This window comes from Canis lupus, chromosome 31, assembly GCF_003254725.2.
Source record: "Canis lupus dingo isolate Sandy chromosome 31, ASM325472v2, whole genome shotgun sequence".
In the NCBI taxonomy this organism is placed as follows: domain Eukaryota; kingdom Metazoa; phylum Chordata; class Mammalia; order Carnivora; family Canidae; genus Canis; species Canis lupus.
In genome coordinates this window covers 34707325-34733419 of record NC_064273.1, presented here as the reverse complement: position 1 = coordinate 34733419, position 26095 = coordinate 34707325, and the positions used below count along the sequence as shown (strand labels likewise).

The window sequence follows — 26095 nt, the reverse complement described above, 5'->3', positions numbered from 1 at the left end:
TGCACTATGAAATCAAAACTCCATAGGAGGATTGAGAGTGATAGGGATAGGAAAAGTATGTCAGGTCAGATGGACAGGGAAAGCCTTTCTGATGACTTTTGAGCAGACATGACTAAGATGAGAGGACAAGTCTCAGGGAGCTCCAGGCAGAAGGACCAAGCATGAAGACCCCAGATCGGAGTGTGCTTTGTGTGTTCAAAGAGCAGCAAAGAGGCCAGCGGGCTCCGTGTTGCCTAAGGGAGGAGGGAAAGGTTGGGGGGCAAGGGCCAGGCCATCTTTCTGGCTGTGACAGGAAGCCATTGGATTTTAGTTTCCACTGTCATAAATTAAGTCTTACCTAGACTTTGACCAATTACCATCTTGACTAAATGCCATCCAGTAGAGAATGGCAAGATTTATGAGCATGCCCCCCCTCTCTTCCTCCCCACCACCAAATAACTCCCAGTTTTACGTTCAGTAAAACTGAATCCCTGTCCATTTTGACAGCTTAGGGAAGTTTACATCCATTCTTTGGAAATATATAGTTTCCTGGAGGCCATGAAGTCCAAACATAAAAAAAAAAGGACTATATCTAAGATTGAAAAAGACCTGTCCTATTATAAGCATACTACTATTCTTCTCTTAAAAGCTACAAAATATTTCTTCCTTGTAAAAAACAAACAAAAAAAAACAGACCAAGCCAAAGATCACTATTTTGAACGGCCCCCATTTTAGACAAGGTGAGCAGAAAACACCCTCCAAGGAATCCCTGGGGTCTTCAGATACCGTCAGACCCCATGGGTCCTATGACATGATTTGGGTATTTTGGGAGATATGTATCTCAAATTACTCTTTTTGGGGGGATAGAGGTAATGTTCATGCAGTTATCATTCACACAAGTGAATGGTAAGAATGGTTTATGTTGCCTTTAGGGGATGTGACATAGTTATTTGCTTGAATCTATCCTTTTCATTTTCTTAATCACCCTTCTCCCCACTGAAAAGCCTTTCTATTGGAAAACCAACTATATCAGCAAACATGCTCACTACAACATAAAGTCTTACACAAATAAAAGGAAACCAAAATATAATTTTATTTTTTCAAAGATTTTATTTATTTATTTATTTATTTATTTATTTATTTATTTGAGAGAGAGAGAGAGAGAGAGCACAAGCTGGAGGGAGGGCCAGAGTGCAGAAGAAGAGGGAAAGATAATCTGAAGTAGATTTTATGCTAAGCACAGAGATGGACATGAGGCTTGATCTCACAACCTCAAGATTGTGACCACAGCCAAGACCAAGAGTTGGCCATTTAACTAACTACGCCACTCAGATACCCCCAAAATATAATTTTAAAAAAAGGAAACAGGGACACCTGGGTAGATCAGAGGTTGAGCATCTGCCTTTGGCTCAGGGCATGATCCTGGAGTCCTGGGATCGAGTCCCACATCAGGTTCCCTGCATGGAAACTGCTTTTCCCTCTACCTGTCTCTGCCTCTGTGTGTGTGTGTGTGTGTGTGTGTGTGTGTGTGTGATGAATAAATAAATAAAATATTTAAAAATAAATAAATAAATAAACAAACAATTTAGGGTAATTATAAGCCAGACAATACTGAGTATTAAGTCTTTGGGTCGTATCGTGAGTTTTAGCTAAAATTGGAACAGTTCTACCTCTAGTCTGTATCTCCTTGGCCAGAATCCTCCTATAATGCTTAATACTCTCCTCCCTGAGAAGAAAGTAGGGCTATCCTACTCAAAGCCTTTGGGCATTGAGGTCACTCTGATGTGTAGTATTAACTTAGCCATGCTACTTTGGACAAAGTCTATTTTCCTATTCCATAAAACTGTAACAATAATACCTATTAGTTGTTTGTTCAACAGATATTTTCAGAGTACTTTCTGTGTTCCATTGCTGTGCTGCATGCTGGGGATACAATGGTCTGTGGGAAATGAATGGTTCTTATTCTCATATGGTGTAAAGCATGATGGAGGACACGGGCAATGAAACCAGCAATACCAGACATGCTTGATAAAGGCAATAGCAGGGTAACATGGTTCTGTGGGGATACTTAATCTCGTCAATAGGATCAGAAAGAGTATTTCAGACAAAATGGGCTTTGAGCTGAGATGTAAATAAGAGAAAAACTGTTAAAGAAATTCAGAAGTTCGTGTGAAAACCCAGAAGCAAGAGCAATCTTAGGAGCTGGATAATAGAGTTTTAGCACACTAGAGAAAAGCCTGCAAGAGGGGAATGTTGAGAGATGAAGCTGGAGACCAGGAACCCTCATAAAAATCCTTCAAAATAGTCTGGACTTTATCAAGGGATAATGGGAATGCACTGGTGATTTTAAGTAGGAAGTCACTTCATGCAGTTAGTGTCTTGCATTCTTCAAGCCACTGAGTGGAGAACAGATTCAAGTTGGGCAGTAGGTTCCAGGTAGACAAGTGAGGATGCTACTTGAGAATCCAGCCAAGAACACTACTGGCCTAGTCTCAAGGGGAGTTCCTCTGAAAGCAGAGTTTGAGGTATATGATTGGCTGCCAGTCACTTGTTTGAGATGTGATTCCTGGATTCCGGATTGAGAAATGGGGAAGAGGAGAATGAGATCAGAAAGGGAGGAAAAATCAATTAAAGTTGCTTTAGTGGGATTGTTGATGCTGTGGGCAGTTGGGGCTCATTTGTACTGGGAATCCTCTGAGGAATCACACAAAACAATGATTCTCAAAGTGTTGTCTTTGGACCAGCAGCCTCAGCATCACTGGTAGCTTTCTTACTTCAAGAAACATAGTGTCCTGGATCCCTTCTCAGATCTACTGAGTTAAAACTTTGCAAGATAGGGTTCAGAACTTGTGTTTTAGTCAGGTGATTCTAATGCCCTTTAATGTTTGAGAAACACAGACACAGAATGTGCCTCAGAACCATTCCATGGGATTGGAGAATGGAGAGGAGGGGGATGCTCCCTCCACCATCTTTCATTGTTATATGTTTGCCTCCCACATTTCTGGGTTGCACCAGTGAAAGTGAGTAAGCACTTGTGACTCTGGAGAAGGTCCTGAGACAGCAAAGAGAGACTCATCATGCTCTTGGTGTCATATCCTGGCAAGTACATGGAAGTGTCCAGCCATTGGTGTGCTGAAACCATATGGATAGAAGATACATGGCATTTTACCACACACCATGTCTACCCATTGTGACTAGAGTCTGGCAGTGAAGATGAAGATAATTTGAGGACATGTGATAGATTTTCAAGGAAGAACCATCAGTACCTGATACAAGTAGTTGAAAGAGGAAGATATGAAAGATGATTCTCAGTTTTATGGGCCATTTCCATCTGTAATTACCTTACACTTGCAATATGTCAATGGTTATTTCCCATGTAAACCTCTTTGATAAGTTTTTAAGTAATGTCCCTTTGGATTAGAATCAAATTGAGGGGAGGGGTCATAGATCAATTATAATTAGATGTACTTCCAGAGGAAATACAGGAGATTAGTTACCCCGTTCATTTGACAAGGGGTTTCCTTCTCTTAGCAGATTTTAGCCAAATAGAGCATAGACTACAGATGACTGCATATTTACCTTCCACCTGACAAGAGTGATTTTGGCATGGTGTCTTAAACTTTGCAATCTATCCTCAATGTTGATTACTTTTACCAGAAAACTTTGCTCTATATGATCTCCAGAATTTTTCCTAGAAATACTTTTCTTGGCATGAGATAGTCCTCCTTTATCACCTAATTTTAAATATATTTACATTTTATTGAATATGTATGTCTCAGAACACCATCTAAATGAAGTAAAATTGCTTACTGGTTAAGCAATACTGAACAGACCCATTGGTTATATAAATTATTTAATTTGCAAGTTGGGAATTGTGTTTGTTAAGGATATGTTAAAGCTGGACATACCTACATTTATTAAATTAACCAGTACTCCTAGGACAGTTAATATCCTCCAGGCACTGTTCTGAGAACATCTGTAATCTTAATTCATTTGATCCCGATACCAATCCTATAAAATAAGTGCTGTAATTATCCCTAATTTGCAGATAAGGAAATTGAAGCCAAGAGTCATTTGATAACTTGCACCAGATCATCCAACTAGAAGAAGCAGGGCTGTAGCTCAAACCCTGGTGTTTAGTCCTTGGCTCCATACTCCTAGCCATCACTTGTCTCTTTCAGAAACATAGCAGTGAGTTCCATCTCTAGCTGCTTCTTGTGTTTTGCTGTCATTCCCTCCTCCTTGGCTGTTTATGACAAAAACAATATTCACTATGGTTCAAATCATTTCAACATGCTTCTAAGCTTCTAGCTAACCTAGACTTTGATCTTACTCCCAGTCCATTCATGTGATGGTTATAATCTCTATTGATCTGTACCACATAGACCCATGTTTCTGTCTCAAAATAATAATTCTGAAAATTGCAAGTCAGACAAGAGTCGCTTTACCAGGAACTATGGAAAGGAGGGGAAGAATGCTCACATTTGCTAGATGTCTGACATAGCATGGACACAATACATCTCCTCTCACATAATCCTGTGACTGTCTTTTTGGAAGTTCATCCCATAATTAATCATTGACTTTTATGGAAAACGTTCTGAGATTCTAAAACCTTCCAATGCTGCCTTTTCTAGAAGTATCTGTATCTTCTCTTTAAGAGAACACTCAAGGGGGGGCAGGGCAAGATGGTGGAAGAGTAGGGTCCCCGAGTCACCTGTCCCCACAAACTTACCTAGATAATTTTCAAATCATCCTGAAAACCTATGAATTTGGCCTGAGGTTTAAAGAGAGAACAGCTGAAACGCTACAGAGAGAAGAGTTTGCACTTCTAGCATGTACAACTTGTTTTTAGCCACTCTGCACTGAGCAAAATGACTAGAAAGAAGAACTTACCACAAAAGAAAGAATCAGAAACAGTACTCTCTGCCACAGAGTTACAGAATTTGGATTACAATTCAGTGTCAGAAAGCCAATTCAGAAGCACAATTATAAAGCTATTGGTGGCTCTGGAAAAAAAGCATAAAGGATTCAAGAGACTTCATGACTGCAGAATTTAGATCTAATCAGGCCGAAATTAAAAATCAATTAAATGAGATGCAATCCAAACTGGAGGTCCTAACGATGAGGGTTAATGATATAGAAGAAAGAGTGAATGACATAGAAGACAAGTTGATGGCAAGGAAAGAAGCTGAGGAAAAAAGAGAAAAACAATTAAAAGATCATGAGGAATCATTAAGGGAAATGAATGACAGACTCAGAAGAAAAAAGTCTACATTTAATTGGGGTTCCAGAGGGCGCCAAAAGAAACAGAGGACCAGAAAGTGTATTTGAACAAATAATAGCTGAGAATTTCCCTAACTTGGGGAGGGAAACAGGCATTCAGATCCAGGAGATAGAGAGATCCCCCCTAAAATCAATAAAAAACATTCAACACCTCGACATTTAATAGTGAAACTTGCAAATTCCACAGATAAAGAGAAAATCCTTAAAGCAGCAAGAGACAAGAGATCCCTAACTTATATGTGGAGAAATATTAGAGTAACAGTAGACCTCTCCACAGAGACATGGCAGGCCAGAAAGGGCTGGCAGGATATATTCAGGGTCCTAAGTGAGAAGAACATGCAGCCAAGAATACCCTATCCAGCAAGGCTCTCATTCAGAATAGAAGGAGAGATAAAGAGCTTCCAAGATAGGCAGAAACTGAAAGAATATGTGACCACCAAACCAGCTCTGCAAGAAATGTTAAGGGGGACTCTGTAAAAGAAAGAGGAAGTCCAAAGAAATAATCCACACAAACAGGGACTGAATAGGTATTATGATGACACTAAATTCATATCTTTCAATAGTAACTCTGAACGCAAATGGGCTTAATGATCCTATCAAAAGACGCAGGGTTTCAGACTGGATAAAAAAGCAAGACCCATCTATTTACTGTCTACAAAAGACTCATTTTAGACATAAGGACACCTACAGCCTGAAAATAAAAGGTTGGAGAACAATTTACCATTCAGATGGTCCTCAAAAGAAAGCAAGGGTACCAATCCTCATATCAGATAAATTAAAGTTTATCCCAAAGACTGTAGTAAGAGATGAAGAGGGACACTATATCATACTTAAAGGATCTATCCAACAAGAGGACCTAACAATCATGAATATTTATGCCCCTAATGTGGGAGCTGCCAAGTATATCAATTAATAACCAAAGTAAAGACATACTTAAATAATAATACATTTATACTGGGAGACCTCAACATAGCACTTCCTGAAAATGACAGATCTTCTAAGCACAACATCTCTAAAGAAACAAGAGCTTTAAATGATACACTGGATCAGATGGATTTCACAGATATTTACAGAACTTTACGTCCAAACGCACATGAATACACATTATTATCAAGTGTACATGGAACTTTCTCCAGAATAGACCACATACTGGGTCACAAATCAGGTCTTAACAGATAGCAAAAGATTGGGATTGTACCCTGCATATTTTCAGACCATAATGCTTTGAAACTCGAACTCAATTACAAGAAGAAATGTGAAAGAAACTCAAACACATGGAGGTTAAATACCATCCTGCTAAGAGATGAAAGGGTCAACCAGGAAATTAGAGAAGAATTAAAAAGATTCATGGAAACTAATCAGAATGAAGATACAACCGTTCAAAAATCTTTGGGATACAGCAAAAGTAGTCCTGAGAGGGAAATACATAGCAATACAAGCATCCCTCAAAAAACTGGAAAAAACTCAAATACACAAGCTAGCCTTGCACCTAAAGGAACTGGATAAAGAACAGCAAATAAAACCTACACCCAGCAGAAGAGATTTAATAAAGATTTGAGCAGAATTCAATGAAATAGAGACCAAAAGAACTGTAGAACAGATCAACAAAACCAGGAGTTGGTTCTTTGAAAGAATTAATAAGATAGATAAACCATTAGCCAGCCTTTTTAAAAAGAAGAGAGAAAAAACTCTAATTAATAAAATCACGAATGAAAAATCACAACCAATACCAAGGAAATACAAACGATTTTAAAAACATATTATGAGCAATATGCCAATAAATTAGGTAATCTAAAAGAAATGGATGCATTTCTGGAAAACCACAAACTACCAAAACTGGAACAGGAAGAAATAGAAAACCTGAACAGGCCAATAACCAGGCAAGAAATTGAAGCAGTCATCAAAAACCTCCCAAGACACAAAAGTCCAGGGCCAGATGGCTTCCCAGGGGGAATTCTATCAAACATTTAAAGAAGAAACAATACCTATTCTACTAAAGCTGTTCTGAAAGATAGAAAGGGATGGAATACTCCCAAACTTGTTCTATGAGGCCAGCATCACTTTAATTCCAGAACCAGACAAATACCCCACCAAAAGGAGAAGTAAAGACCTATATCCCTGATGAACACAGATGCAAAAATCTCAACAAGATATAGTCAATAGGATTGAACAGTACATTAAGAAGATTATTCACCATGACCAAGTGGGATTTATCCCCAGGATGCAAGGCTGGTTCAACACTCGTAAAGCAATCAATGTGATAGATCATATCAATAAGAGAAAAAACAAGAACCATATGATCCGGGCAGCCCAGGTGGTGCAGCGGTTTAGCACCACCTGCAGCCTAGGGCGTGATCCTGGAGACCCTGGATCGAGTCCCATGTCGGGCTCCCAGAATGAAGCCTGCTTCTCCCTCTGCTTGTGTCTCTGCCTCTCTCTCTCTCTGTCTCTATGAATAAATAAAAAATCTTTAAAAAAAGAACCATATGATCCTCTCAATAGATGCAGAGAAAGCATTTGACAAAATACAGCACCCATTCCTGATCAAAACTCTTCAGAGTGTAGGGATAGAGGGAACATTCCTCAACATCTTAAAAGCCATCTACAAAAAGCCCACAGCAAATATCATTCTCAATGGGGAAACACTGGGAGCCTTTTCCCTAAGATCAGGAACACGACAAGAATGTCCACTCTCACCACTGCTATTCAACATAGTACTAGAAGTCCTATTCTCAGCAATCAGGCAACAAAAAGAAATAAAAAGCATTCAAATTGGCAAAGAAGAAGTCAAACTCTCCCTCTTTTCAGATGACATGATACTGTACATAGAAAACCCAAAAGACTCCACACCAAGATTGCTAGAACTCATACAGCAGTTCGACAATGTGGCAGGATACAAAAATCAATGCCCAGAAATCAGTGGCATTTCTATACACTAACAATGAGACTGAAGAAAGAGAAATTAAGGAGTCAATCCCATTTACAATGGCACCCAAAAGCATAAGATACCTAGGAATAAACCTAACCAAAGAGGTAAAGCATCTATACCCTAAAAACTACAGAACACTTCTGAAAGAAATTGAGGAAGACATAAAGAGATGGAAAAATGTTCCATGCTCATGGATTGGAAGAATTAACATTGTGACAATGTCAACGCTACCCAGGGAAATTTACACATTTAATGCAATCCCTACCAAAATACCATGGATTTTCTTCAGAGAGTTGGAACAAATAATCTTAAGAGTTGTGTGGAATCAGAAAAGACCCCAAATAGCCAGAGGAATATTGATAAAGAAAACCATAGCTGGGGACATCACAATACCAGACTTCAGGTTGTACTACAAAGCTGTGGTCATCAAGACAGTGTGGTGCTGGCACAAAAACAGACACATAGATCAATGGAGCAGAATAGAGAACCCAGAAATGAGCCCTCAACTCCATGGTCAACTAATATTTGACAAAGCAGGAAAGACTATCCACTGGAAAAAGGACAGTCTCTTCAACAAATGGTGGTAGGAAAATTGGACAGCCATGTGCAGAAGAATGAAACTAGACCATTCTCTTACACCATACACAAAGATAAAGTCAAAATGGATGAAAGATCTAAATATGAGACAAGAATCCACCAAAATCCTAGAGGAGAACACAGGCAACACCCTTTTTGAACTTGGCCACAGCAACTTCTTGCAAGACACATCTATGAAGGCAAGGGAAACAAAAGCAAAAATGAGTTATTGGGACTTCATCAAGGTACAAATCTTCTGCATAGCCAAAGAAACAGTCAACAAAACGTAGAGACAACCTACAGAATGGGAGAAGATATTTGCAAATGACCTATTAGACAAAGGGCTAGTATCCAAGATCTATAAAGAACTAATTAAACTCAACAGCAAAGAAACAAACAATCCAATCATGAAATGGGAAAAGACAGGAACAGAAATCTCACGGAGGAAGACATAGACATGGCCAACATGCACATGAGAAAATGCTCTGCATCACTTGCCGTCAGGGAAATACAAATCAAAACCACAATGAGATCCCACCTGACACCAGTGAGAATGGGGAAAATTAACAAGGCAGGAAACCACAAATGTTGGAGAGGATGTGGAGAAAAGGGGACCCTCTTACCTCGTTGGTGGGAATGTGAACTGGTGCAGCCTCTCTGGAAAACCGTGTGGAGGTTTCTCCAATAGTTAAAAATAGATCTGCCCTATGACCCAGCAATTGCACTGCTGGGGATTTACCCCAAAGATATAGATGCAATGAAACAGCAGGACACCTGCACCCCGATGTTTCTAGCAGCAATGTCCACAATAGCCAAACTGTGGAAGGAACCTTGGTGTCCATCGACAGATGATGGATAGAGAAGCTGTGGTCTATGTAAACAGTGGAATATTAGCCATTATAAAAAACGAATACCCACCATTTGCTTCAACATGGATGGAATGGGAGGGTATTATGCTGAGTGAAGTAAGTCAGTCATAGAAGGACAAACATTATATGGTCTCATTCATTTCGGGAATATAAAAAATAGTGAAAGGGATTATAGGAGAAAGGAGAGAAAATGAGTGGGAAATATCAGAGAGCAAGACAGAACATGAGAGACTCCTAACTCTGGGAAATGAACAAGGGGTAGTGGAAAGGGTGGTGGGTAGGGGGATGGGGTGACTGGATGACAGGCACTGAGGGAGCACTTGGCGGGATGAGCACAGGGTGATATGCTATATGTTGGCTAATTGAACTCCAATAAAAAATATATCAAAAAATAATAAAAATAAATAAGAGAAGACTCAAATACTCCTAGAATCACAATAACTTAACTCAAAGCATTTGCTTTCTCTTGGCAGGTATGTTCTAAACAAAATGCATGTATATGTTTCAAGTTAAGAAGCATTTTTTTCAGCATTTCACAAAACTCACCAAAAACTCAGTTAATCTGTTTTTTAATAGGCGCACTTTAAAGCCATCATGGTACCTGACTTCAGTTAGCCTCCATTGTGTCCCATTGGCTCAGAAGAGTGCTAACATCAGGAATAATGGTCTATGTGTCTTCATCAGATTTTTGGGAAAAGTTCAATATCATGCTGTGTTCTTTATTGCCTTTAGGGGTTGCCTATTAATTTTCCCTTCATCTCCTGTTAGAAGAAGAAGAATAGATACCAACTGCTTTGGGCAGTGCACACCCAAGGGGAATAGTTACTCTTAATAATTACTCTTTGTTAAGTTGTGGTCCTGATTCTGTTTTCCATGGAGTGGATTGCTGAAGATCTTCCATAACCAAATAAAAAACAGAATGTCATATTCGTTTGGTTAATTCAAACTCCCACACATGAGCTCAGTTTTTCCCCAGGGCAGAGTAAACTTCAGTGTGCAGAATCTCATTGGTCTAAATAAGAAAAATTTCTTACACTGAGGTTGCTTTCCTAATGTGTTCCAGCTCACACAAATACTGTGTTTCAATTTTCCATATATGTCACATGTTTTTTTAATATATTTCCATGTTCATTAAAATTCTTGGAATCCTTAAAATCATACCTAAAGGTATTAAAATAAGTTGTGTTCTTGTGTTAATTAAGGGTGATATTTCTCTCTTTTCAGTTCCTCCCAAGTTTGTGGTTCAGCCACGGGACCAGGATGGGATTTATGGCAAGGCTGTCATCCTCAATTGCTCAGCTGAGGGCTATCCTGTACCCACCATAGTGTGGAAATTCTCTAAAGGTATGAAGTTACTTGGTTTGCTTGTTGTCTGCCAAACATGTAATCGAAAGAATTAGATGAGCATTTTGAGTCTGTCCAGACATGTTTCTGGCAAGTAGATATGTTCCCACCTATACCAAGTCTGTCCTCTCACCTTCTGGCCCAACCTAAGTGTTTTTATTTGGACCAGGAAACTGGTCCTGTAGAGCATGCTCTGGGAAAGATCATGGATGAGGCAGGTGATTCGATGGAATTTATTTCAGTACCGGGAAAGCTCTGCATCTCCTACCTGTGTAGGCATAACCGTGATCCTCTTGGAGAGCATGGCACATCCCTACATGTGCAGGCACAAGAACTAATTGTCAGAATTGCTAATTGTTTGAAAAGCATTTCCCCAGGATTTGTACATATGACATTAAGTGGGTTTAGAAGGTTAAGAAAATAAAAATTTTTGATGGATTTATATACCTGGTTATCTTAGAATACACAAATTCCATATCATCCGCCTGGTATATTCTTTTAAAAGCACATACATCCATGCCTTATTTTGAGCATCCAGTGTTCTTTGTCTTCACTCCTAATCATGCTTTCTCTGCAAAGGTGAAGCAGCTTCCTCAGTTTTAAAGTAACGCTGTAAACCTTGCAGGAATAGAAACATGTCTTTGGGAATATTCTAGACACCATGAAGATCATTTTGTCCATCTTATCATCTTCTCTAGGGAAGGATTCTTAACTGTGCTTATCAACATATTGGAGTTCTTTCTCTTTTCTCATTGCCTCATTTTCACTCAGTAATTTATTTATCAAATGGTTGAAGGTCAAAAGCATGTGGGTGGGATAAACAAACAAATAAATCATTGTCTCTTTTCCTAACAATCTAAGGCCTACTACGTGTGCTTAATTGTTCTGAGTGTATTATTTGTTTGCTCTATTACGATTTGTATTCCAGATGTTGCTTCTTAAAGTAACATGTTGCATTTTCTTATTATGAAAATAACAGTGAAACAAGAGCAAAAACAAATGGGTCACTTCCTCCTCTTTCCTGCTATATTTCCTTCCGGGGGGGAAGAGAAGAGGGAGGGAAGAGGGTGTGAGAAACCACTTCATTGCAGGAGGGACTCAATTAAATTTTTAAGAATTCCCTGAGGCTACTCCCCTGTAGCCTGCCGCAAACATTGTCCATGTGAAAGCACTTTATTCAGAAAGCTAAAGCCTGTTATTCAGAGTATCTGCCCACATGCCTTTTTACTTTATTTTTTTACTTTTTACTTTAGGCTGTATTTGAAGCCTCGTGTTGTATTACATGAAAACAAATAGCATGCATTTAACTTAGTTTATATACATGTTCATATATGATATTATGAACATTTTCCACAACACTTGCCTTCTTCAGAATTATTTCTTGTATTTGGCATTGTGCTAGGCTCCCTCTTTCTCCTTGAGATTGTTTTCAGTTTCTCACTAATATAAACTCCACAGGGTGAACATCCTTGGATGTGATGTGCATATGTGTGATTGTTTTCTTCAGGTCAATTCTTAAAAAAAAAAAAAAAAAAAAAAAAAAGAGATTTTATTTATTTAGAGAGAGAGCGAGAGAGAGTGTGAACGGTGGGGAGGCACAGAGGGCGAAGGAGAAGCGGCCTGCAGCCTCCCTGCTGAACAGAGAGCCTGACTTGGGCTCTATCCCAGGACCCTGAGATCATGACCTGAGCCAAATGCAGGCACTTAACCAACTGAGCCACCCAGGCTTAGTAGCATGATCACATTTAAGGCTTTTGGTCTGTACTAGCCCAGGGTCCTTTGGAAAATATTGCAGCAATTTGCATGCCTATGAGCAGTTTGAGGTTGTGTGGGTCCCTGCATCGTCACCAATTCAAAAGGATCTTTTTATTCTTAATCTTTAAAATGTGATGGTTGAAGAAATGGCTTTCTGTTTTAATTTGTATACTTGGATTACTAACAATGTTAAACATTTTTTTTTAATTTAAATTCAATTGTCCTATGGTTACTGACCACTTCTTCCCTTTTGGGAAAATTTCTTTTTTTTTTTTTTTAAGATTTTTATTTATTTATTCATTAGAGATACAGAGAGAGAGAGGCAGAGACACAGGCAGAGGGAGAAGCAGGCTCCGTGCAGGGAGCCCGACATGGGACTCGATCCCGGGTCTCCAGGATCACGCCCTGTGCTGAAGCCAGGCGCTAAACTGCTGAGCTGCCCCCAAGGGGAATTTCTTATTCATGTTATTTTACATGCTTCTCTCCATGTCTTATTTATTTGTAAGAGTGTTTTTCATAAATGAAATTGTGTTTCATCTGTCATGGATCTGATAGACATTTTATTCCTTCCCATCACTGACGTGTGAATTAAGTCACAGTAGCCTTTTTTTATTTTTAAGTTTTATGTGCGATATGAAATCATCAAAGAAACAAATAGAAATTGCAACAAATTTTTATAAAGTTACATTCCCCCCAGATAGCATCATTCAGAGATAAACAAAGATAACTATTCTCAGTGTGTTTGGCTAGCCTTTCAGGCCTGTCCCCCAGAAAATATATATATCCGCAGCTATGTGTGTAATTTTGTGAGCTTTGTAAATTGATCATATGATTCTTTCTGACTTATAATCTCCTTTCTTTAGTTACCAATATGTTGGGAATGTCTCTCCATGTCAATAAACATGGGTGTTCACTATGACTTTTGAATACCTGTCTAGAGTTCACATTAATACTTCCTTACGTCCATCTAACTATCTCTTTGCCTTTGTTAGGATTGGGCTCAGTGCCTTAAAGCTACAGGGTTTACTCTTTCTCCTGTGAGGAGTCTGGGCAGATAGTTCAGGACCAGTTTGTTTTTTCCTCTAGGGTATCAGGAACCCAAACTGCTCATATCTTTGTTCTGCCCCTGTTGGCAAACAGCTCCCACCACTGAGCTCCATGGCCACTTCTACTTTTCCATGGAAGAGGAAGAGCAAAGGGAGAGAGTTCTACTGGACCTGAGTCATCTGCCCACAAGGACCTCTCCAGAATATGCTTAAATCAGTTCTGCTGGTCTGTACCCTGGGTCACCCCACCCCCCACCCCTACCAGCACCTGGCCTTCTCTGCTGGCTCTGTTGCATCCCTAGTTCCCCCACTCCAATCTCATTTTTATGGTCAAACTGATTGCAAAACAATGAAACTGTAAACCATATGTGTCTTAATTCTCTCCAGAGGTTCTCTGCGCTCAGCCCCCTTTGTCTGGCTTGTGATAATGCCAAGAACAGCTTCACCTGGCACAGAACTCTGTCTTGGTCAAACCCAGAGCCTGGGCACCTGTTTAACTGTGTGGCCACCACTGGTCCCAAATAACATATGCAGCCCCACCCCTGCTCCCCATCCCCACTGCACTTCCTTCTTTTTACTCTGAAGAGAGATCCCTCTAATAAATTGAGTAATAAGCATCAAAACAAACAAGCAAACAGAAACCCCATAGGGGTCTGCTAGATGCTTTGTAGCTACTCGCACAGCCACCATCCTACAATTTGGGCTATTTCACGAAGAAGGGACACTTGGCACTTAGGTGTGTCCAACACTATTGTTAGATGGTGTATGTTAGCTTTTTTCTGAGTTCTCACTATCATAAAAAGGTCCCAGTGATTCTATCTCATCGATCCTTGTGCGTGTCCATTTTTTCCAGGGATAAATTTCTATGAGTAAAATTGCTGGCTCAGAGTAAGCAATTTCTATAGCTTTCAATACGCCTTGGCCACCAGCCAGTATTGTATTCCTGTTTACAACCTTCCAGAGTTTACAGTCTTGTCTGTTTCTTACAATGAAAATAATACCAGGCGTTATGCTTATTTTTATTATTTTTTTTAAATAAGTGGTCTACTACTTTATTTTTAAAGATTTGAGAGGTGAGGGAAGGGACAGCACATAAGTTGGGGGATGGATAGGGGAAGAGAGAGAGAATTCTCAAATCAAATCTATGCTGAACACGAAGCCCAATGTGGGGTTCAAACCCACGACCTGGAGATCATGACCTGAGTTGAAATCAAGAGTTGGGCATGTAACCAACTGAGCCACTCAGGTGCCCCAATGCTTATTTTTAAATATCTTCCAAGAGAAAATGGGGAGATTGTAAAGTATTATTTTAATTATACAACTAATAAAGACATTTCTTAAGAAAAATTTAAGCTTGTTTATGGAGCATGCTTCCAGTAATCAAATATTCACTAGGGGCATAAGGGCACCTTCCTTACATGTGACAAAAAAAGATATAAACAAAATAGACTTGGGTTGTTTGGTTTAATCCTGAGGCTGAAGAATTCCAGAGTAAATGCAGTGACTTAAAGGTAGCTGGTGTCGGAAGGAAACAATCTTTGTGGGACAATAACATCCTTACATCTTTGACCTTGAGTCTTGCGCCAAGTCTGAAACATCCAATTCTATCTCCTGATTTTTTTTTTTTGTCCTTTGATATGCACAAACAAGGCCTCTCGTCTAAAGAGAATTTTTTAAATCAGGGCTGAATATCATAGTGGGCCTCATCTGTGCTCCCAGAGATGTATAGAGGCAGGAACGGGTTTCAGGTGCTGTCCTGGGGACCATCCCCAAGGAGGGCCTGCCATGGTAAGAAACGGCCAGTGCTCTGGCCCATGGCCTCCTGTGGCGACCTTTGCTCCATGGCTGCCCATGGACAAGGCTACTTCTGACCTCCAGGGAAGCTTCGTCATGGAAACGTTCGAGGGCAAGTGTCAGAGACACACGCCTAGGTGTGTCAGGGGCAGAGAGAAATGGGGAGAAGTTTGCATTTCCTGGGAAGGCCCAGGAAAAGGTAATATTAGCAAAGCCTGAAAGAAGCAGGAGATGAGCTTTGTGCACATCAACAAGGAAATCACCAAAGGTCAAGGGGGCAACTGGTACCAAAGCCAGGGGCAGAAGTGTTTATGCCTGGAATGTTCTGGAAACACTGAGCAAGCCTCTAAATCTTAGGCAGAATGAAAGAAGATCCTAGAGAGGTTCCAGGAGGTCAGATTTCCCATCTATCGAGGTGGGGGTGAGTGGGGGTCAGTATAGTGGTGATGACGCTCTCCCCTTTCTTCCACTGCCATGCTGACCCCAGAGCTAGGAGGCTGTTGGAACAATCCAGGAGGGGTGGTGGGGTCCGTGCATTGGCTCTGTGTGTTGAACACAGACTATATGGAGGCAGGACTTGCAGCTGGAGCCTGTGAGGAGGCCCGAGCTGTGACATGGATTGGATTGGGGTGACAGCAGTGCAGGAGGGGCAGCAGTTCAGAACCCGCTAGGCTGATGGGCTGGCCGTGGGAATGAGCAAAGGGGAGGCATCTTTGAGAAGAGCTGGAGCACTCCCAGTGGGCTGTGGTCAGTGTGTGCCCCTCTTTCTGTAGACATAGCCCTCAAGTCCCAGAATAAGCAATGAGGAATCTTACAAGAAGACTCAAAAAACATTTTTTTATTAATGCTTTCTCCACTGTCGGAGCTCGTACCTTCCACCTTCTGGTCTACCGCCATTGGCCCAACTTTAGATTTGCTTCCGTTCTGTGACATTGACCCTGTGCCATCACTAGTCCTCAGCCACCAGTGAGGACTATTTTTTCCAGTGAGCACTATTCCACGCTCCGCTTTGTTCACAATGGCGTGTCTGCTCCTTTCTCACACATAAAGCCAGTTTGGCCGGTAGGAGACTGGTGGCTCACATTATTTTCCGGGAGGGAACAGAGGCTGCCCGACTTCCTGGTGGAGGGGACTGAATCACTTTACTGCATGTACCAAAGAGCTGACTTCGGAGTCTGGCCAATGTAGAAGTTGGTGCCTTGATGTTGCTCATTTGGGGTCGGTTTTCCCACAGCTGTGGTGTGCTATTCAATACGTAGATGCTAAGCATCTTTGTTTAAGAAAACAATTCTTAAATTACATCTGTAAATATTTGTTCTCTCCCCTGCCTTTCATTTTCTTCTGCAGGGTCCCCACTGTGGCATCATACGGCTCCCTTCATCTATCTGCTAGAGGGGCCATTTTCTCTGATTTTTTTTTTAGCCATTGACTCGAATTTGATATTTTAATGTTTATTCTCCACGCCTCTTACCCCAGCCAAGTCTGTTCTTCTTTGCACTCTCTCCAATTTTTCCTTCACGTTTGTGATTTGATGTTCCCTCCTCCTTCCTGCACTCCTGCTGGTTCATACTTCACTCTTGCTTGAGCTCTTGCTTCTGAACAAAACAAACGGCTGTTTTGTTCACAGCTTTCATCTAACTCCTGGCAACATTTTTCTGGTGCGATCTCATTACCTGACTTTCCCCCCACTACCCCCACCTTTCTCTATCATAGTATCTTTGCTAGATCCTGGCTTCCTTTTGAGAACTCCCATTTGAGAAATACTCATATCCCCCAGAAAGAGATTGCTTTGTGCAAATATCTGGTTGCTCGTTTAATTCTGCCTCTCTGATTCTAAGAGCCACAGCAGGTGCAGGGAAGCTCCTGCCCCACCCAGACTGGGCACACTGTGGTCCCTGGTGCCCGGAGTGCCCCCTAGAGGTGCCCCCAACTCTGACAACGCATCCTTTGCTGATGCTTGCTCAGATTCACAGCCATGGCTCTCTGTCCCTGTCCTTTTTTTTTTTTTTTTTAAGATTTTATTTATTTATTCACGAGAAACAGGGAGGGAGGCAGAGACATAGGCAGCGGGAGAAACAGGCTCCCTGCAGGGAACCCAATGTAGAACTTGATCCCGGGACCCCAGAATCACGACCTGGGCCAAAGGCAGACCTTCAACCCCTGAATACACCCGGGTGCCCCTGTCCTTGCCTTTCTGCACACAGCTCTGCTCGAGGTACACTTTTTTTGTTTTTTTGTGTTTTTTTTTTTGTTTGTTTTTTGGTTTTTTTTGGTTTTTTTTCTGAGGTACACTTTTGGTTGACCATTTACCTACTTTGTGGTTGAGATATTCCATCCCTCTTTCTCCTACTTGTGCTTGTATGATTTCCAGGAAGAGAGGAAATGCTTGTTTTATGCTGCCTTCTGTAAACCCTAAACCCTATTGTTTATATTCTAAGCTGTATTAAATTTGGGCTTTCTTTTAGAAAAATCAGTGAAGCGGGAATCTAGGAGAAGCGGTTAAGAACTCATCAGTTAAGAGACTCACCTGAGTTCAGACCCCTCCAGACACCACGCAGTCTGGCTGTGTCACTGCAAGAAAATTACTTAACCTGTGTGAACCACAGCTTCCTCGTTGTGTCTGGCAGATGAAATAAGGGGATTAATGCAATGATTTAGTAAGATGATTCATAGAAAGCATTTATGCTGCTGCCTGGCACATAGCAATTAGTCAATAACATCATCTGTCATCATCCTTAGCTCACATGGGTAGCCAGTTGTCCTAAAACCATATATTGAATAGCCCAACCTTTCCCCCACTAACATGAACTGCTTTGTAGCCTATGGGGGAAAAAAATGTCTCCACTGACATCTGTTTTTGATCCTCTCTTTTACTCTGTCCATTCTGGCATCAGGACCATGTGTCTTAGAGGGTTATCTCTTCCAAATACGTTTTGTCATCCAGTACAATGATACTCTCCTCATTTGCTTTCTAAAAATGTTCTGTGTTTCTCACATGAAGTTTTTTTTTTTTTTTTCTAGATGAATGTTAGGATAATCTTATCAAGTTCCAGGAAAAGTTATTCTGAAAACTTTGGGAGATTGTAGTAAATTTAAAGGTTTATGTGGAGAAGAAGGGCCTTATTGAAATATCTAGCCTTCCCAGCCAATATCATGGACACTAGTTATTTAAATCTTTTTTAAAATGTCCATTATAATGTAATTGCTTTCTCTCCGTGTGCCTCTGGCAGTGAGTCTTTGTAAGCTTCTGTCAAAAAGTGTCTTTGGTCCTTTTCAGTTTTCTGGGTGGCATCTGGGCCACCCGTGTCTCTTCTCCCAGGGAAGGAAAGGTTGCCCCTAATTTGGAAGATTTCCTATTTTCTTCCACTCTCTAGGGCACACGGAAGCCTGCAGTTGGGGTGGGGCCCTGCTTCACTTGCCCGTCACTCTCAGATTGCTTCTCTCCCCGCCTCTACCTGTGTCCTTTTCTCCCTCAGCAAAGGCACATTCACATGGGAGCGAAGCTTCCCCAGCAGCAGTTTTCCCTGGAGACTTCAGAGCATCCACCGCTGCTTGGTGCAAGGCAGTTTTGCTTGTGTTCAGTCATCGCCACTGTACCCAGAGAGCCATTCACAGGTGCCATCTGTCAGAGGGCCTGGCTGTCCCTCACCACCAAGGTCCCAGGAGTGTCCTCTACTGCTTGATGTCAAACCCCTTGCCCTAACCCTCCTCTCTTGTTGTAGACTCTTTATAGAGGCCAACAGGGACTTGACTCTATGGTTAGAAATCCACAGAAATGCTGAGCAAAATAAGTCAATCGGAAAAAGACAATCATCACACAATCTCACTCATCTGTGGAATTTCAAGAAACAAAAGAGACGATCATAAGGGAAGGGAGGAAAAATAAAATAAGATGAAATCAGAGAGGGGGGGAAAACCACAAGCTACTTTTAACTCTAGGAAACAAACTGAGGGTTGCTGGAGGGGAGGGGTGGGTGGGGGATTGGGTAACTGGAGGATGGGCATTAAGGAAGGCACTTGACTAGGTGTTATATGAGACTGATAAATCACCTCTTAAACTAATAATATACTATATGATAACTAAATTTAAATAAAATAAGTTAATTTTTTAAATCCATAGAAATAAAAGCTGACACTTGGAACAGTTCTCTGGGTGTTGCCATTCACTCTGCTCAATTCCGGACTGAGAAACAAATGCTATGCTTAGTATTTGGTCAAACTGCTCAAGTGACCTCTCTGGAGCCTCCTCCTACTTCAGGGGCTTGTCCCTGGATGCCTCCCCTTGGTTCTGCTCACCCCTTCCCTCCCAAGGTCAAGGTGACATCCCAGGGCCATTCAGAGCCCCCCAAGGCCTATGTCTCAGGGTGACATGAAGAACATGCAGCGTGGGACAAGTCCCTCAGGTGCTCCTGGGCTCACCACTTATCCTGCTCTTTGTGTGGGCAGAGTGCCCAGAGTCTCTAACCCCATGGGTTCAACCTCTCCTCTGCCTTTGGTTTGCTGGACCAACAGCAAACTTCCTATGTCTTTCCAGTAATATCTACTTCAAGCTTGTGGACTAGGCACAGCCAGGCCCAACTGCTAGCCAGAGTTCCTGTTCCTACTAGCCCATAAATATGTGACAAGAATCTGAAATTAATACAGGGAAAGAGCTCAAAGCATCTAAGAAGAAGACAGCCTCTCCCCAGGACATAGTGGTGAAAATAAACCCACAGCTTCAAGGCCTAATGTAGGGCTCCCTGTATGAGGAAAAAGCAGCCCCACTTATATGGTCCCCACATGGGGACAATGAGTCTCGCTGAGCATAGTGAGTTCTTGGAAAAGAATTGTGTGTAGAAGAGAGGGGTTCAGTACTCAACATACTGTTTTGTTTTCTTCCTTTGATGGTAGAGTAAAACTCACCAGGGATGAAAATCTTCTGCCTTCGTCTGTGCAAAAATGAGTAGAGCCTCAGGGCCCTGAGAGGTGCTCTAAGATATGTATTGCTCCCCACCCCAACCCACAGAAGCTGCAGTTTCCCTGAGACGTAGTAGCATCACCAGGACAACAGGCCCCAGGCCCATCTTGCCTTCCCTTCCCTTCTTTCTCTCTGTTCCTTCCTCTGCCCTCTTCCTTGTTGCTCCTATCGATGGAGGCAGCCACACCAGGAGCAAGTGTCGGGGGAGCTCTTGCTCCAGGGAAGAGGTAGCTGAAGGCCTTGTGTGCTCGATGCAGCTGCAGAGGCTCCTGCCAGCCCACAATTCCAATGCAAAGCCATGGTGGCATCAGCATCATGCAACCACTTAAACTCCAGGCAGGGTCACACATCCTGTCAGCAAGTGCTAACTCTTGTCAGTTCATGGTTCTATTTTTTTAATATGCACATGAGGGGCCAGGTGTTCCATCTTACTGATGGAATCCTTGCCAGTTAGGTATAGAGTTAAAGTCATGCAGTTGGCATGCCAAGCTAGTGGGTCTCGTTAAGACCTGGGCAGGTACGAAGCTAGTCCACCTAAGTGAGGTGGTTTCTCCTAGAGAGCCGCCTTCAGTAGAGACATAAAGTGATGAAGGGAACGGGACTGCTGCACAGTGAGCACAATTATATGCAGATCTACAAAACAGGTAACCTTAATGCTGTCCCACTTCAGATGCTTTATCAAGAAATGATTTAATACCGGGAATTAGATTCATCCAAAATTTTGGGAAGTGTGGGATAAACCCAGCTACCTTTAAGGAACTCGAGAAATATGGGGATTGTGAGAAGCTGCTCCCATCTGTGGCTAGAGCTGCATCTGGCAGGTGAGCAGTGATAGGTTCTCCCGGAAGTAATGTTCGGTATCCACCTGTTCCCCAGCTTATTGCTTCTGAAGGAGGATGGTGGGTTTTTTTTCCTTCCCTGCACCTTCCAAACTGTATTCCAGTGTCTCTCACTGGTGAAACAGAAACCAGAGCCTGGTGACAATTCAGCAGGAAATGGTTTTTTTCTGGCTTCCAGTCCCTGTAATTTAGGGAAGTGATGAGAAGGGAACCAGGAGGCTGAGGGTAGAAAGACAGTATCTGATATGGACATAGAGACAAGCATGTGGGCAAAATGTCACATGCCTACACTGTACAGCCCAAAAGCTTCTTTCTCTGGGCTTGGAAATAGCTCTCCAGCCAGAACCTTGGAGCAGTGCCTCTGGAGTTTGCCTCTGCCCACTTCTGGGGGCTTCTCCAGAACAAGACACCAGAACTCAGCACCCAGTCACTGAGCAGTGGTTCCTTTTGCAGCTGCTCACCCTGGAGCAGGTATGATGCTGCTGCTGTTGCTACTTCCCCTTCCCCCTCCCATCACCACATCTGTCTTCATAGCTACTCATTCCTGCAACCCACCAACTCTTCCCAGACAAGGAAAACCTCCTTGTGCAAGCAAAGCAAACTCATTCCTCCGGGAAACACCATCCTCTCCATAAGGATAAAAGAGATTATGTTTTTGATTCCCTGGTGTAGAGAGGGCTGTGCTCCTAGCCTTACAGACCAGGGAATGTAGAGAGATCTCCTTCCATCCATGGTTCAGTTTGACTTCAAATCAATGTTATTCGGCCCTTCTGGAGAGACTCTCTGCATGTGGTCTTTGACGAACTTCTTTGGTTCTTGTGTGGGTATTTATATTCACATTCATAGACCCTTGCCTTCTTTGGTGAACAACAATCTATAGAGCATGGAAATGCATTGTTCTTCATTTCATATGAGATGAAATTAAGGGTGCAGAAAGAGTAAGCTACTTTCTCAGGGGCACTGTTTGTAAATTTCCAGTTCTTTTGACTCTTAGTCAAGTGCTCTTGTTACAGACCAGCAACAACTCAAGAGTGGAAGAAAAGGTGACTCAATCACCATCTTCACTGTTGTCTTCAAAGTGGGTTCCCTTGGTGACAAAGTGGGTTCTCTTCACCCTGTGCCCACTCCCTCAGTCCTTGGAAACACTGCTAAGCATATCTTTCCATAAATAAGTAAGGTCACACAGCATTAACACCCCCAGTAATTCAGTGTGTGCCTTACATAATGCTTTAACATTTTCCTTTCGTGTAATAGAGCATTAAAATTGTCCCCACTTGACCCCAGCTATCCACAGAAAATTGACAGCTTTTTAATTAATGACTTCTGGCTGCTATAGTGTATCTTCTAGCTAATTATCCAGAGTGCTTGCCTCATGCCAACAAGATTACAGAATTTTGAAAATTGTATGCACCGTGTAAAATTTTGCTCTTTATAAAATAATGATAAACCCAAAGTGGATGACCAATAATTGTATCAAACTGTGACAAAGTCTACTTCCCTCAAATTAAACAAATACTAACCCTTGGACTGCTGTACTTATGGTAGATGAATTGGTTCACTATTATTCTGTTTAGTAAGTATGATCAGATTTATAAATTGTGTGACCCTTCAAGTGAGGTTCATTTCCTCATGAAAAAAACATTTAATGTTTTTCCAAATGCATTTATATTTTATTTCTGTCTTTGTTAAGACCTTTTAGTAATGAAGAGGCTTCTTTCAGTCTAGATAGGAATTAATAAATAATCCTTGTCCGCTATTTAATTTAGACATCTTAGCAACATAGTTAAATCCTATATTGTAATTCTTTGGTATAAATGTGTCAAATATAACAAGTATTTTTCTGTTGAAAATTCTTCAAGGAAAGGAAAACTAACGTTTTTTACATGAATGATCCTATAACCAGCTCATACTCTCTATCAGCATTTCATTAGATTTTTTAGGGTCTTGTACATAGTTTTACATAATCTACAAATCCCATTGCATCTTCAGATTTCCTGGTTTTCTGTCTTATGGATATATTCTTTAAATCCTACATTTGGCTGAATTTTAGGCTGCATGTTTTGAACTAGATCTAGCTCTCTTCTTACAGTTAACTTTGGGAAAGGCATCAATAGCCATTACAGATTTTCAAAATGTGGACCAAATTTAAGCTCTTAAATAAACATTACGGGGTTTTTCTTTGATTCTAAGTTCTAATATATCCTTTTATACTGACCCTAAAGAAAATGTTATCCATAAGAAGGAATTTTACAATTTATAAAACCAAATTTTTAAAACATACAATCAACTTTTATTGGATAAAAAGCACATGATCATTTCAATAGATAATAAAAGATAGATGATAATATTTGACATCTAATTCTGATTTTAAAAAGAATAACAATACATTTATGTAAAATAGGAATATAGAAATACTTTTTAAGATCCAAAGTGCTTTGGCAAATAAAGAAGAAAAAGAAAGTCCAGTAGATACCTAGGCCAAGACTGTGGATGGACTGTTCACAAAAAAAAAAAAAAAAAAGAAGTACAAATTGCCAATACATTCATGAAAAGATGTTCAAAAACAAAGAAAAATATTAAAATAGTCAAAATGTGCAAATTAAAATGAGATATATACTTTATTGTTGAAGATCAAAAAGATCAATCATGTACATGCATGAGGAAAAAATGAACCTTCAGCCAGCACTGATGGAAATGAAACTGATGTATCTTTCAGTAAGTACCTTAGCCATGTATTTCAACCATAAACAAGCGAGTTTCCACTCCAGGTCTTAACCCAAGAGATCACCTACCATTCTATTGGTGGATTGACTGATAAGTAGAAAGGGTCCTTGAAGGAGTTTCTGTATTATCTCCACTTCTACAGGTGAGAACACTGAGCAACCAAAAGGTTACCTTATTATCTAGTTTCTCAGTGTATTGATGATCTGTTGCTCTATAACAAATTACCCCCAAAATTAGTGGCTTGAAATAAAGCACATTTATTCTCTCCATATGTTCTGTGGATCTGGAATCTGTGTATGACTTAACTGAGTCCTCTGGTTCAAGGTCTCTCCCACCACTGCAATTAAAGTGTTGGTCAGGGAGGCAGTCATGTCAAAGTTCAACCTGGGAAGAGTCTCCCCCCAAGCCCACTCATGTGGTTGTTGAGCTGTGTGGCAGGATTCAGGTCCTCAAAGACTGTTGGTTAGAGGACACCCTTATTGGATTCTCTCCATAGGGTAGCTCACATTCCCCAAAGTGAGGCCACTAGCCTCAGAAAGAGAGAAGGATTGAAATAGAGGAAACAGTCTTTTGTGAGAATAGCTACACTCAGTATCTGCTCCACTGAAGGTGCTCAGTAATTGAACAATAAATCCTATTTATGTAAAAACATAGCATATTTTTATATGGGCTTACTAAATGCTAGGAAAGAAAAATTATGAGATTGGGAACATGAGGAGTAAAAAGGGACATTTACTTTTTACTGTTTGAATTTTTGACCAAAAATTCTCAGATCCCTAATATGGGATTCTCGTGTTTTATACCATACTAGGTAAGCTGGCAGGTAGCTTTCATTAATTATTTTTTTTCAAAAGCAATCATTGGTTTACTGACATGTTCATAATTCATGAAATATTTGTTAAAATCTTCTGTGAATTTTATGTGAATTAATTTTAAAGGATACATCTTATACATGTTTCTAAGTTTACATTTTCTACATTTTGACAACTTCTCCATTCCCAAAGGGTGAATGGATTAAGATTGGTTTTGTTCATTTTGTCTCACTTCGGAAAATATTCAGTAGCTGATACTGTAGAAAGCAACATGTTGGAATTATAAAAGAAAAATACTATTATGTCTTTAGAACTTCTCATCCCTGATTTTGAATTCTTTAAGAGCAATATAAATTTAATTTTTTTTCCACTTAAGTTATGTTTGTTATGATATTTCATACATAAGATATGTGATACAAAACTAATCCATATATATATTATTTTTATATGTTCCAACTTCCAACTTTACAATTATCTTACAGCTGTGTGTTCCTTACACACCTTGATATGTTCTCATTCATTTGGGGAATATAAATAATAGTGAAAGGGAATATAAGGGAAGGGGGAAGAAATGTGTGAGAAATATCAGAAAGGGAGACAGAACGTAAAGACTGCTAACTCTGGGAAACGAACTAGGGGTGTTGGAAGGGGAGGAGGGCGGGGGGTGGGAGTGAATGTGTGACGGGCACTGGGGGTTAATCTGTATGTTAGTAAATTGAACACCAATAAAAAAAAATAAAAATAAAATAAAATAAAAAAAATAAAAACTGATTACCAGTAAAAAAAAAAAAAAAGAAACCACATGTCAGCTAGATAAAGGGTATGAGTCAAATCCTGCCCACAAGCAGTCTTTCTAAATAGATGTTATTGGAGCCCAATTACACTATTTTGTTTGTATATTTTCTGCAGCTACTCTTGTATTCTAGTGGCAGAAGTATGTAATTGTAGTAGTGTGGCCTATAAAGCCTAAAATATTTACTATTTGGCCCTTTATGGAAAAAGATTTGCTCCTATTGTTTATATTGAGAATTTTTATCCATGAGCATGGTGTCATGCTTCATTGATTGGGTCTTCATTACTTTCCGTTCTCGAAAACAGTAGAGAGGTTCCTAAAGAAGTTAAAAATAGATCTACCCAATGATCAGCAATTACACCGCTGGATAATTGTACAGATGTACAAAGATACAA

At 40.6% G+C, this 26095-nt stretch overlaps 1 protein-coding gene across 3 annotated transcripts in view; it reads left to right on the top strand.

Moving 5' to 3' along the window:
- The window catches only part of DSCAM (DS cell adhesion molecule), a 734179-nt gene that overhangs the window by 484113 nt on the left and 223971 nt on the right, over positions 1-26095 (top strand). For all 3 annotated transcript variants that reach the window (XM_035709183.2, XM_049104780.1, XM_035709184.2), the window contains exon 10: positions 10861-10980. In XM_035709183.2, the coding sequence (XP_035565076.1) occupies positions 10861-10980 (120 nt within the window). The remainder of the gene's footprint in view (positions 1-10860; positions 10981-26095) is intronic.